The sequence below is a fragment of the Oncorhynchus clarkii genome, chromosome 28, assembly GCF_045791955.1.
Source record: "Oncorhynchus clarkii lewisi isolate Uvic-CL-2024 chromosome 28, UVic_Ocla_1.0, whole genome shotgun sequence".
In the NCBI taxonomy this organism is placed as follows: domain Eukaryota; kingdom Metazoa; phylum Chordata; class Actinopteri; order Salmoniformes; family Salmonidae; genus Oncorhynchus; species Oncorhynchus clarkii.
In genome coordinates, this window is record NC_092174.1 from 25,389,190 (window position 1) to 25,402,141 (window position 12,952).

At 40.4% G+C, this 12,952-nt stretch overlaps 1 protein-coding gene across 2 annotated transcripts in view; it reads left to right on the plus strand.

The window, feature by feature from the left end:
* The window catches only part of LOC139387454 (laminin subunit alpha-3-like), a 121,899-nt gene that overhangs the window by 45,816 nt on the left and 63,131 nt on the right, over positions 1 to 12,952 (plus strand). For both annotated transcript variants that reach the window (XM_071133637.1, XM_071133638.1), the window contains 6 exons: positions 5,875 to 6,006; positions 8,270 to 8,320; positions 8,620 to 8,667; positions 9,596 to 9,730; positions 9,926 to 10,066; positions 12,505 to 12,563. In XM_071133637.1, coding sequence (XP_070989738.1) covers positions 5,875 to 6,006; positions 8,270 to 8,320; positions 8,620 to 8,667; positions 9,596 to 9,730; positions 9,926 to 10,066; positions 12,505 to 12,563 — 566 coding nt within the window. The remainder of the gene's footprint in view (positions 1 to 5,874; positions 6,007 to 8,269; positions 8,321 to 8,619; positions 8,668 to 9,595; positions 9,731 to 9,925; positions 10,067 to 12,504; positions 12,564 to 12,952) is intronic.

The following is a 12,952-nucleotide window of genomic DNA, read 5'->3' on the forward strand; positions in this document are numbered from 1 at the left end:
ATTTTAATCAAAAAGTTAACTTACGAACTCATCAATCAAATATGATATGTAAGAGAGTGGAATGCAAATGACACATTTGGAAAAATGAACTAATGGGTAGGAGCCTCATCCACGAGCTTCTTATCCATTCACATGCTGAACCGGAACTCCAAGAATGATATTTTTTCTGATCATAACCTAGGCCTACGTCATAAAGTGGCAACAACACAGTGGATTTCAATGCAGATATTCATGCATATTTGGTACATCATGTGTGAATTTCATAAGGGCTTGTGGTTCGTGATCTGTGTAATACATAATATTTGTCTATGCAGGATATATACTGCGTACTGTAGCTGTCAGAAGTCATAATCTTCAAAGGTCGGTAGATGAAAGATGCGTCACATCCCTTTTTATAAGTCTAGAACCCAGAGAACATATACAGCTGTTGCGGTTTTCTTCCGGTGAAAGAGAGGAGGACCAAAATGCAGTGTGGTTATTTATAAACATCTTTAATAAAGATGAAAATACGAACAATATACAAAAACAATAAACGTGAAAAACCGAAACAGCCCTATCTGGTGCAATAAACACAGAGACAGGAACAATCACCCACGAAACACTCAAAGAATATGGCTGCCTAAATATGGTTCCCAATCAGAGACAACGATAAACACCTGCCTCTGATTGAGAACCACTCTAGGCAACCATAGACTTACCTAGACTACTTCACTAAACCACAATCCCATAACCTACAAAAAAAACAGTAGAGTAAAACTGTGTTCCCATAGTCACCTTGTTAGCCCTCCTCTGCATCTAAAACCTCAGATGAGAAGACATTCATATGAATCTTACATTTTAGTATAATGTTCTCATATTCAATCAAATACTGTAATTTCAAGGAAAACAATGATGCTTCAATTTGAGATTGTAAACACTAGCCTGTGACCAATTGAAATGCAGATCCATCATAATTATGAAGGGAACATGTCATACAACAGGCAAATGAATGTGGTACTGGAGTGTAAGGTAACCCATTTACTGTAGTAATCCATATACAGCTGTAGTAGCCCAACTAATAATAGTAAATTAAATGACAGTAACAGGTTGACACGTGGCTTGTGATCCCTTGAAAGCACAACAGAGGTCAACAGGGTTAACTCATGATGATAGATGCATCCCTAGAGTTACAGCAGGCTTTACTAAAGCAATACAGCATTTTGAGATTATTCTAGAAATCAGGAGATATGGTTTACCAGGTAATCCATTTGAACAACTGAAAAACGTTCAACAATAAAACTAAACATATATTTTTTATAGCCTAAACTGTATCTTTGTTCATCTAAAAAGGTGAGAATTAGTTCACTATAAAGTAGGAATAGGGCCATAGATTATCCTAGAAAACCACCCCTATTGTGTGACAAATGACAGAAGCAGGATGTGGCTGCACCAGCACAGCAGAAACCATCTCTCTTGTAAAAAGCCCTACGGACCTTATTAGAGAATAGAATTAATGTGTAAAGTAAAGGTCATTTGGTATTTGTCAGGATACATATTTTTTGTTCATTCAAGTAAGAAGAACCTGTGTGGGCTTCTTGGAGAAAAAAGGCAATTATTATATAGAACAGAATGCATGGAAGGCAATTTAATTTTCAAAACAAATTGCTCTTGTCTATGTTTGTCACTGTAATGATTGTCCTACTCTTCTGAGGAGGAGTAGGAAGGATCAGATGAATATGCAGCGTGGTACGTGTCCATGTTAATATTTATTAAAACTGAACACAAAATCAAAATAACAAGAGAACGAACGAAAACGAAACAGTTCTGTCTGGTGCAGACACAGAGACAGAAAACAATCACCCACAACTCAAAATGGGAAAACAGGCTACATAAGTATGGCTCTCAGTCAGAGACAATGATAGACAGCTGCCTCTGACTGAGAACCATACCAAGCCAAACACATAGACAAAGAAAGAATACCCACATCACACCCTGACCAAACTAAAAATAGAAACATACAAAGCAATCTACGGTCAGGGCGTGACAGTCACGGCCGTCTTCCTGGAAGGAATAAGCGGACCAAAGTGCAGCGTCGTGAGCGTACATTTTCCTTTATTATGGAATGACGCCAACAAAACAAGAAACCAGATAAACAACCATGAAGCTTACAAGGGCTAAATGCCACTAACACAAGTCAACTACCCACACTGAAGTAGGGATAAAGGGCTACCTAAGTATGATTCCCAATCAGAGACAACGATAGACAGCTGTTCCTGATTGAGAACCATACCACCCCACATCACACCCTGACCTAACCAAATAGAGAAATAAAACGGCTCTCTAAGGTCAGGGCATGACACATGTTTATGTGAACAAGCGAAACACTTATAATTTGATAATGACGGTCCATTTGATATACAGTTGAAGTCGGAATTTTACACACACTTAGTCATTAAAACTTGTTTTTCAACCACTCCACAAATTTCTTGTTAACAAGCTATAGTTTTGGCAAGTCGGTTAGGACATCTACTTGGTGCAATTAAATTAAAACATTCTACTTTTTTGATTTTTTTGTTTTGTAACGCTTTGGCAGAGTTTACAATTACCTGTCTTTTCCATTTGAACCTGTCTCAATCTGTTTATCGTTCTCTCTCTTAAGTAGAAGTAGTAATGCTTAATTACACAAGTAATTCTTCCAACAATTGTTTACAGACAGATTATTTCACTTATAATTCACTGTATCACAATTCCAGTGGATCAGAGGTTTGCATACACTAAGTTGACTCTGCCTTTAAACAGCTTGGAAAATTCCAGAAAATTCTGTCATGGCTTTAGAAGCTTCTGATAGGTTAATTGACATCATTTGAGTCAATTGGAGTTGTACCTGTGGATGTATTTCAAGGACTACCTTCAAACTCAGTGCCTCTTTGCTTGACATCATGGGAAAATCAAAAGAAATCAGCCAAGACCTCAGTAAAAAAATTGTAGACCTCCACAAGTCTGGTTCATCCTTGGGAGCAATTTCCAAACGCCTGAAGGTACCACGTTCATCTGTACAAACAATAATACGCAAGTATAAACACCATGGGACCACACAGCCGTCATACCGCTCAGGAAGGAGACACGTTCTGTCTCCTAGAGATGAACGTACTTTGGTGTGAAAAGTGTAAATCAATCCCAGAACAACAGCAAAGGACCCTGTGAAGATGCTGTAGGAAACAGGTACAAAAGTATCTATATCCACAGTAAAACGAGTCCTATATCGACATAACCTGAAAGGCCGCTCAGCAAGGAAGAAGCCACTGCTCCAAAACCGCCATAAATAAGCCCGACTATGGTTTGCAACTGCACATGCGGACAAAGATCGTACTTTTTTGAGAAATGTCCTCTGGTCTGATGAAAGAAAAATGGAACTTTGACCATAATGACCATCGTTGTGTTTGGAGGAAAAAGGGGGATGCTTGCAAGCTAAAGAACACCATCCCAACCGTGAAGCGTGGAGGTGGCAACATCATGTTGTGGGGTTGCATTGCTGCAGGGGGGAATGGTGCACTTCACAAAATAGATGGCATCATGAGGCAGGAAAATTATGTGGATATATTGAAGCAACATCTCAAGACATCAGTCAGGAAGTTAAAGCTTTGTCGCATATGGGTCTTCCAAATGGACAATGACCCCAAGCATACTTCCGAAGTTGTGGCAAAATGGTATAAGGACAACAAAGACAAGGTATTGGAGTGGCCATCAGAAAGACCTAACCTCAATCCTATCAAAAATGTGTGGGCAGAACTGAAAATGCGTGTGCGAGCAAGGAGGCCTACAAACCAGACTCAGTTACACCAGCTCTGTCAGGAGGAATAGGCTAAAAATCACCCAACTTATTGTGGGAAGCTTTTGGAAGGCTACCCGAAATGTTTTACCCAAGTTAAACAATTTAAAGGCAATGCTACCAAATACTAATTGCGTGTATGTAAACTTCTGACCCACTGGGAATGTGATGAAAGAAATAAAAGCTGAAATAAATCATTCTCTCTACTATTATTCTGACATTTCACATTCGTAAAATAAAGTGGTGATCCTAACTGACCTTAGACAGGGAATTGTTACTTGGATTAAATGTCAGGAATTGTGAAAAACTGAGTTTAAATGTATTTGGCTAAGGTGTATGTAAACTTCCGACTTCAACTGTATTTTCTTAAACAGAATATTTAGTTAAAAAAATAAGGTGCACATCTCTTAAATTAAAGAAAATGAAAATAACACAAAACTGTGACAATACATATTTGTGTGTGTCACATATAATCTGACTGAGAGACCATTTAGCAGGAGATTGATAAAACACAATCCTGATGTCACTGTGCTGTTTATGCCCACATAGTATGCTCATTTAATTTCCATTCTGATGTCAGTCTGGATGAGAAACTAATGCATCGCATGTATAGGAAATGCTTATAAGCCCTGAGCTCAACAGCGGAAGGTGTTTTCTTGGGAAAACACAGACTGTGAAAGCTTGTTAGCTCCATCATCATTTTCTTTGATTGTTGTCATATACAGTGCATTCGGAAAATATTCAGACTCCTTCCCCTTTTCCACATTTTGTTATGTTACAGCTTTATTCTTATTCCTCATCAATCTACACACAATACCCCATAATGAAAAAGCGAAAACAGGTTTTGGACATTTTTGCCTATGTATAAAAAATAAGTATTTAGACCCTTTGCTATGAGACTAGAAATTGAGATCAGGTGCATCCTGATTATCTTTGAGATGTTTCTACAACTTGGAGTTCACCTGTGGTAAATTCAATTGATTGATTTGGAAGGCACACACCTGTCTATATAAGGTCCCATGGTTGACCGTGCATGTCAGAGCAAAAACCAAGCCATGAGGTCAAAGGAAGGAGGTCCGAGACAGGATTGTGTCGAGGAACAGCTCTGGGGAAGGGTACCCAAGAACACATTGAAGGTCCCCAAGAACACAGTGGCCTTCATCATTCATAAATGGAAGAAGTTTGGAACCACCAAGACTCTAGAGCTGGCCACCCAGCCATACTGAGCAATCGGGGGAGAAGGGCCGTGGTCAGGGAGGTGACCAAGAACCCGATGGTCACTCTGACAGAGCTCCAGAGTTCCGTTGTGAAGATGGGAGAACCTTCCAGGACAACCATCTCCAACCTGAATTCCAAGAGTCATGTCTGGAGGAAACCTGGCACCATCCCTACGGTGAAGCATGGTGGTGGTACCATCATCAGACTTTGTCAGGATTGAGGGGAAAGATGAACGGAGCAAAGTATTGAGAGATCCTTCATGAAAACCTGCTCCAGAGCACTCCGGACCTCAGACTGGAGTGAAGGTTCACCTTCCAACAGGACAACGGCCCTAAGCACACAACCAAGACAACGCTTCGGGACAAGTCTCTGAATGTTCTTGAGTGGCCCAGCCAGAGCCCGGACTTGAACCCGATCTAACATCTCCGGAGAGACCTGAAAATAGCTGTGTAGTGATGCTCCCCTTCCAAGCTGACAGGGCTTCAGAGGATCTGCAGAGAAGAATGGGAGAAACTCCCCAAATACAGGTGTGCCAAGCTTTTAGCGTCTCACCAAGAAAACTCAAGGTTGTAATCACTGCCAAAGGTGCTTCAACAAAGTACTGAGTAAAGTTTCGGAATACTTATGTAAATGTGATATTTCCGTTTAAAAATTGTAATACATTTAAAAAAATGTCTAAACCTGTTTTTGCTTTGTCATTATGGGGTATTGTGTGTAGGTTGATAAGATTTTTTTTTTAAATCAATTTAAAATAAGACTGAATTGTAATAAAATGTGTGTGTGTGTGTGTGTGTGTGTGTGTGTGTGTGTGTGTGTGTGTGTGTGTGTGTGTGTGTGTGTGACTACAGCCTGCAGGTGTGATGCCAGGACGACTGCTGCTTGTGAGATGGGGACAGGACGCTGCCGATGCCGAGCAGAATTCACGGGAAACAACTGTGAACGCTGTGCAGATGGTTACTATGGCTACCCACAGTGCATCAGTACGTAAACTCTCCTCATTTCTAAGATGTACCAATTATTTGTATAAAGCGATTATTTGGGATTGGAAATGTGTTGTACGCAGAGGGAATTAATGACTGAATGAATGGCTGGCTGGACAGACACACTAATTAACCAACGAACAACAAATAAATGACTGAATGACCAGTGGGAGAATGAACAAACGTATGAATGAATAACAAATAAGAAGGCGTATAATATAGCCCTGCCCTAGCTTGGTTTACATTTGGACACAGGGTGAGGAAGGAAACTCCTTCAGAAGCTCTTAATTGAGGAAGTCCTGCTTTTGACCTCAGAGGAAGCTTTACTATACAGTAAGAGCCCATGCAGAATGTTGTGAGGAGTTGGGATCGGAAGAAGGCTAATTGACCTCATTCCTATATAACATGTAAGAATTTTTGTTGAATTATTTCATGTTTTGGATCAACATTCCCAGATCTAAAGAAAAAAAAACAAGTATGCAGGATATGTTTTCTGTGGAGCTGTGTGAGGGAGCTGGCCGACGCCCTCTCACATTGACGAGACAGAGATGGTGATAGGCTATTTTTATTAAAACTTTCATGCAGTACCAGCAGTCCTCCTCACACTGAACATCATCCTCCATTTTTAAAGAAACTGAGCACTTGAAGCAGAAGCCACAGGTGTGTGCAATTAGCTAAGTTGAAAGGCTCACAAGTAGTCAACTGACAATTAAAGGGACATTCTACATTCTATGTGGCGACGTCCTTTAAGTAAGGGCTTGCCAATCATGGACTTTGGTCTGACACCATGAGAAGCACGAGGAATGTTCTGATTACAGAGATGAAATACTGTACATTCACACAAAAGTAAAGTTTGAGTTGATTGGAAAATATAAATTAACTGGATTTGCATGTAATAATGAATTTACATTTTAGGATCATAGATATATAAACACACAATAAATACATGAATACAAATTACAGTGAAGGCTACTCATCCAAAGACTGCAGTACTGCTACAACATATTCTCAGAAGAAATGAAATATCAATCCTTTACCACACTCTCCTCATTCTGTCGTACCTTCTCCTGAGCACGTCAACACAGACACACGCCTGACCCTGCATGTCTTTAGGTTGAGTTGTTCGTTCTTCTCGTATTCTGATTATTGACCTTTAGACATTGTGTCAGTGCGTGATGATGCATAAGGTCATGTTTCAACTCTGTATTCAGAACATTCCTCATGCTTCACATGGTGTCTGACCAAAAGCCATGATTGACAAGCCCTTACAATCACCATGTGTCACACTATGTGTTTGTGAGAGAGTTTGGCAGTTATACTGTACTGTCTATCTATTCTCCCAAAGTAGCTTGTCTATTTTCTTAAATGACCAAGTCCTTATTAGAAACACAGTTGACTAATACATGTTACTTTCATGCCCACACTCATGTCTTTCCACCGTTGCTATATTAACAAGGACAGTGTCATCTTGAAGATGCGTTCTGTTCCTCACTGTTTACTGATATTGTAAATCTGGAATCTGTTTAACTGATGTTCTCTGGAACAGTCCACTCCCATAGAAAGTGAAACATGATGTTGTCCTGGCTAAATTCCACAACGAACCTCCTCATCCCCATAGTCTAATCATGCCTTCCACAGTAAAAACAAAAGGGGCTGTATACATATCTTGATTACCCCGTTGATTTAGCTATGGTAGACACAAATCATTAACTAAACCTTTCATGTCAACTTTTATACAGAGGTTTTATACAGAAATTCTAATGAGTGAGTAATCGACCCCAGGTGGTTAGCTTTCCCTTGTCATATAAACAGAAGATTTAATGTGGAATGAAGAATTTGGGTTGGCATTTTATTAATACAGTACAGAGATTTATTACTGGATGCGATTATTAAAAGCAGGATTTTATATTTTGGAGGCTGTGAGTGCTCCAAGAGCAGTCTAAACATGAATAGTAGACAGACTCCCTGGTAGTAACTAAATCAGGTTCTGTTTGGGGTGGGCTGCTATCATCAACAATATCTCTATTTGCCAGGAGGTTTTCTTTTTGGTCTTTGTCTTAAAGCTCATGAATCAGTCTGATTAAAATGATGTTGCAGTATTTTGCATTTTCATGGGGTGCTCAATACAATTTATTTCCTACTAGCTCTTAGCTTGTTCCTCGTACCAAGTAGATTACAAGATTACTGGGGTAGAGCACAGCACACAAACCACTGTAGATATTAATGGTGTTGAAATAGATTTGACGCTTTTCTTTTAAATCAGGATATCCAATCTACCAGCCCACCACTAAATCTCCTGCTGGCCATATAGTGGGTAAGTGTTGTACACATTATACTATAATGTAACCACAGTGTAATGTAATCTAACATACCCTTTTATAACAAAACAAAACATGACCACATAAACAGAAACAACCAATTTTTTCTCGTTATATGTTAGTCTGATCACTCTGATAATGATCTTGTTTATCTGATTTAGTTTGTCGCCTTCTTTATAGTGCAACACCTCTCTTTTTCTCTCTTTCTCCCTCCCTCCCTGTACCCCCCCTCTCGCTCTCTCACTCTGTCTCTGTGTCTCCCTCTCCTTCCCCCTCCTTACATCTCTATCCACAGGGCCCACTGCCTGCCCTGCTGGTTATTTCGGACCACCCAGCTGTCAACGTGAGTGTGATTAGACTACCCTATGCTATACTAACAGCTTTTACAGCACCTCAGCTCTGACTCCTGTAAGGCAGTAGGGCTCCTGACACCTCTAAAGGAATGAGGCTGAGAATCTATCTTTGTCTCTGTGTTCTCTCTCTCTCTCTCTCTCTCTCTCTCTCTCTCTCTCTCTCTCTCTGAGATGTCCTGCTTATAGAGAGCACTGCCTCAAACTCTTTCTGTGGGCCATGCCTTTGAGTTATATATGGACAGGTCATAAAACAGAGGATTACTAGACCTTTTAGGGGACCACTCAATCCAAATGGGTTTACTTTGTGTCAAACTGCACTGTGTACTCATCTGATTTCAAGATCCTGACTTTGGAATATCAGCATGTTTTCTTTAATGGGGTTCTGAAGGTTAAGTGCTCTTTCTTGCCTGATGGTTGCCAGCATGTCTTCTTCCCATGATGCCACTGGGTCAGCTGGGATGGTTCAGGGAGAAACAAACAGACATTCTATTAATATCTATGAACGGTCCCCTCCCAAATTTCCGGTTGACTTTGTTTTCTCTCTTGCTGGGATCAACTTGGGGGAAAATGCCAGATTAGAAAAATAGCTTGTTTTTATTTGAAACAAGGATATAAAGGATGTCTTTTACTCTGTCTCAGTCTCCGATTTGTATTGTTTGTCTGGGAATGTGGGCGACAAAAATCATTTACTTTCATCCAGTGTCCTGACAAGAAGGAATTTAATCTTAAACTGTGTTAAAGAAAGGCCCATTGCTAATGACACATGTCGTGGGAAAGGCTGCGGGGCTTCCCATTATATATTGAGCCTCAATCTAGCTTTTCTGGTGTTGTGTGATGAAATGTGTCTTCTGTGTTTATTTACATTCAGATAGTGTGTCTGCAGTCAATAATGTATTTTTATTTTGTATTTATTTTCAGAGTGTTTGTGTGACCGACGTGGATCAGTTCTGGAGCTGTGTGATGCGTCAGGGCGCTGCGTGTGCCGTGAAGGGGTGGAAGGCCGGCAATGTGACCGCTGTCGACCAGGACACCACACCTTCCCTAACTGCCAAAGTGAGGAACCGTTCCCTCTCACCAAACCACAGCACAAATAGATCAACAATTTTCATTCTCTAAACCTCTTTGAAGTAAATTTTACAGCAAAATATGACCCCACAAGATGAATTAATTAATTTGTTTCATTATTGACAAAATTCAACCTGTAGTAGACAGAAACAGTAATCTCTTTCCCACCACTTATTTTCACAGTGACAGTGTGTCGTTGTGACGGTGCAGGTGCGACTGACAGAGTCTGCAGGCCCAACGGACAGTGCCATTGCCATGCCAACTACGTGGGACAGCAATGTGACCAGTGTGCCCCCAGTTACTATGGATACCCAGACTGTGCCTGTGCGTGTTTTCACCCTTTTGTTTTGGCCACACCCACGGGAGGGCTATTGCACTGCAGACACTGATTCGCCCACATCAACCTTTACATGACCTAGCTGCTGCAGATGGAAAAACTGATGCGTAGTCTCACAGGGTTTAATGAAGCCTATTCAGCACTGTAGCTACAGATTCTCCCACAATGACCCTTAAAGACCATGTTGATTTACCCCACATAAATAAAATCTGTCTTATCTAGTCAGTCTATTTTTATGATTTACCCATAGTTGTCTGAACAAAACAAATCACTGAAAGCAAAGCCGACCCATATAGACTTGATCCATTTAAACATGAGTGCATTCCTGTCTTTAAAAGATACATATTGCAGATTTACTATGATCTGTGCTGTTAGAGGCATTTGATTTGACACTACGTCATCTCATTCTCCCATGACACATCTCACAGTCCCTCTCTCTGTGCCTTTCTCTCTCCCCAATCTGCCAGTTTTCTGGGGAGGGTTCCTATGACCCCATGTGTAACCCAGTATCAGGCCATTGTCTGTGTCATCCTGGGGTGGTGGGCCAGCAATGTGATCGTTGTTCTGTGTCAGGCCTTCGCTTTCCACAGTGTTCAGGATACCTCACTAGATTCTTTCTTTGCGTTTAAAAAAAACTCCCTTCATATTTTGGGGGTTTATTTAGACAGCATAGAAGTAGAGGGGGATATAGACTCAGTGTACAAAACATTAGGAGCCCCTGCTTGAATCAAGGTCTTTCCATGACGTAGACTGACCAGATGAATCCAGGTGAAAGCTATGATCCCTTATTGATGTCACTTGTTAAATCTACTTCAATTAGTGTAGATGAAGGGGAGGATACAGGTTAAAGAAATATTTTTAAGCCTTGAGACAATTGAGACATGGATTGTATATGTGTTCCATTCAGAGGGTGAATGGGCAAGACAAAAGATTGAAGTGACTTTGAACGAAGTATGGTAGTAGGTGCCAGGTTTATCACGCTCAACAGTTTTCTGTGTGTATTAAGAATGGTCCACCACCCAAAGGACATCCAGCCAATTTGACACAACTGACCCATAAGCATGTATCCAGTATCCCTGTGGATCCCCTGTTTTCAATACTCCAGTACCCTCCCCTTGCGGGGATAATGGCACTGAGCCTTGGAGAACACATCTTAGAGGATCTTAGACCATTCCTCCATACAGAATCTTTCCTTATCCTTTGTCTGCACTTATGGACTGTTTTTCAATGGGTTTGAAGTATAGAGACTGAGATGGCCATTGCAAAATGTTGATTTTATGGAGCCGTTAAGCCCTGAATTTGACTAACTACCAGGATGTTTTAGCCTAAAAACTGGTTACCTCTGCCAGGACTGAAACTTGGCCACAAGTGGATCTTTCAGCAAGACAATACCCTAAGCACACACCAAATCCACAAATAAATAGTTAATTGACCACAGAATCATTGAAAACCTGTGGTTTGAATTGAAGAGGGCAGCCCATAAGTGCAGATGAAGGATAACAAGAATCTGAAAATATTATTTATAAAGGAATGTCTATGTCGTTAAATGCTGGAGTATTGAAAACGGGACCCAATATTTTTTACCCCCATCTTTTTGAGATTTGTATTACTTGTTAAACAAAATCTCTTTCTCAGAGAAATTGTATTAGTATAGAAGAATATAATACCAAACAAGTTTTACATACAATAAAGCTCAGTATTTGTATTTATTTTAAATAGTGTTTTTGCTAATCTTTATCAAGGGATCCAATAATTCCGGACCCCCCTGTATTTGGTAGAAACTAGATGTGTTACCACAAGACTCGCTCCCAAGTGGCTCAGCGGTCTAAGGCACTGCATCTCAGTGCTAGAGGCGTCACTACAGACCCCGGTTTGATTCCAGGCTGCATCACAACCGGCTGTGATTGGGAATCCTATAGGGCGGTGCACAATTGGCTCATTATCATCCGGGTTAGGGTTTGGCCAGGGTAGGCCGTCATTGTAAATAAGAATTTGTTATTTACTGACTTGCCTAGTTAAATAAAGGTTAAATAAAAATGTTAAAAGACCACCGGCTCTGTTCTCTAAACAATTCCATTGACTACCTGTAACCTAAACCATCTTTGTGATGTGGAGGTAGAGCTGGTCTTAAGATATGCTATCCCCACGGGAGATGGTTCAATGGTTATGTTTCACGGTGGGTGTTTGACCAAATATTAGGCAAACATTTCTCAATGTGATTTATACAACGTGTAAAATTGATAATTGTAGAGAGAGTTTTCATATCCAGCCGTGTGATATAAGTTACTTCAGTCACCCCTGGTGTGACCTTGCCAACAAAGTACTGTTCTGTAAATGTATTCCGTGGAGCACAGCTGTCTTTCTTCTTCATAAAATAACAATTTGCGTGAAGTTTTTACAGACGTTTTTATATCTTCTATTCCAGCCTCTATCAGCCAGTGTAACCCAGCAGGGTCAGAGGTCACCACAGCAGATCCACAAACGGTATGCAACCTATGCCTCCCACAACATGGCTGACTGAGAAATACTTTGTTTTTTTTGCCTCCCCCAACAGGCCCACTGTAAGCCTCTTCGTTCTTTATATTCTTTATAGTTTTATTAGCTGAGGTAATGGGAGGACCTACAAGAGAAAAAGCGACTTCCTTAAATATTACAGAGGAAAAAGATGCAGCAATGCTTCTGAAACACAGGATTTCCAGAGGTGTGGCGGGGTTGCTTTGTGTGAAATGTTTTGTTGGAAAGAAAACATCACTACCATTGTGAATGGTTATTGAAACATTTTACCTTAGTTGTAGGGTTTTGTTTCCGCATTTAAAAAAATCATATCTACTACTGTTTAATAAGCAATACACTGTAAGTAAGTAGCCTTGTCT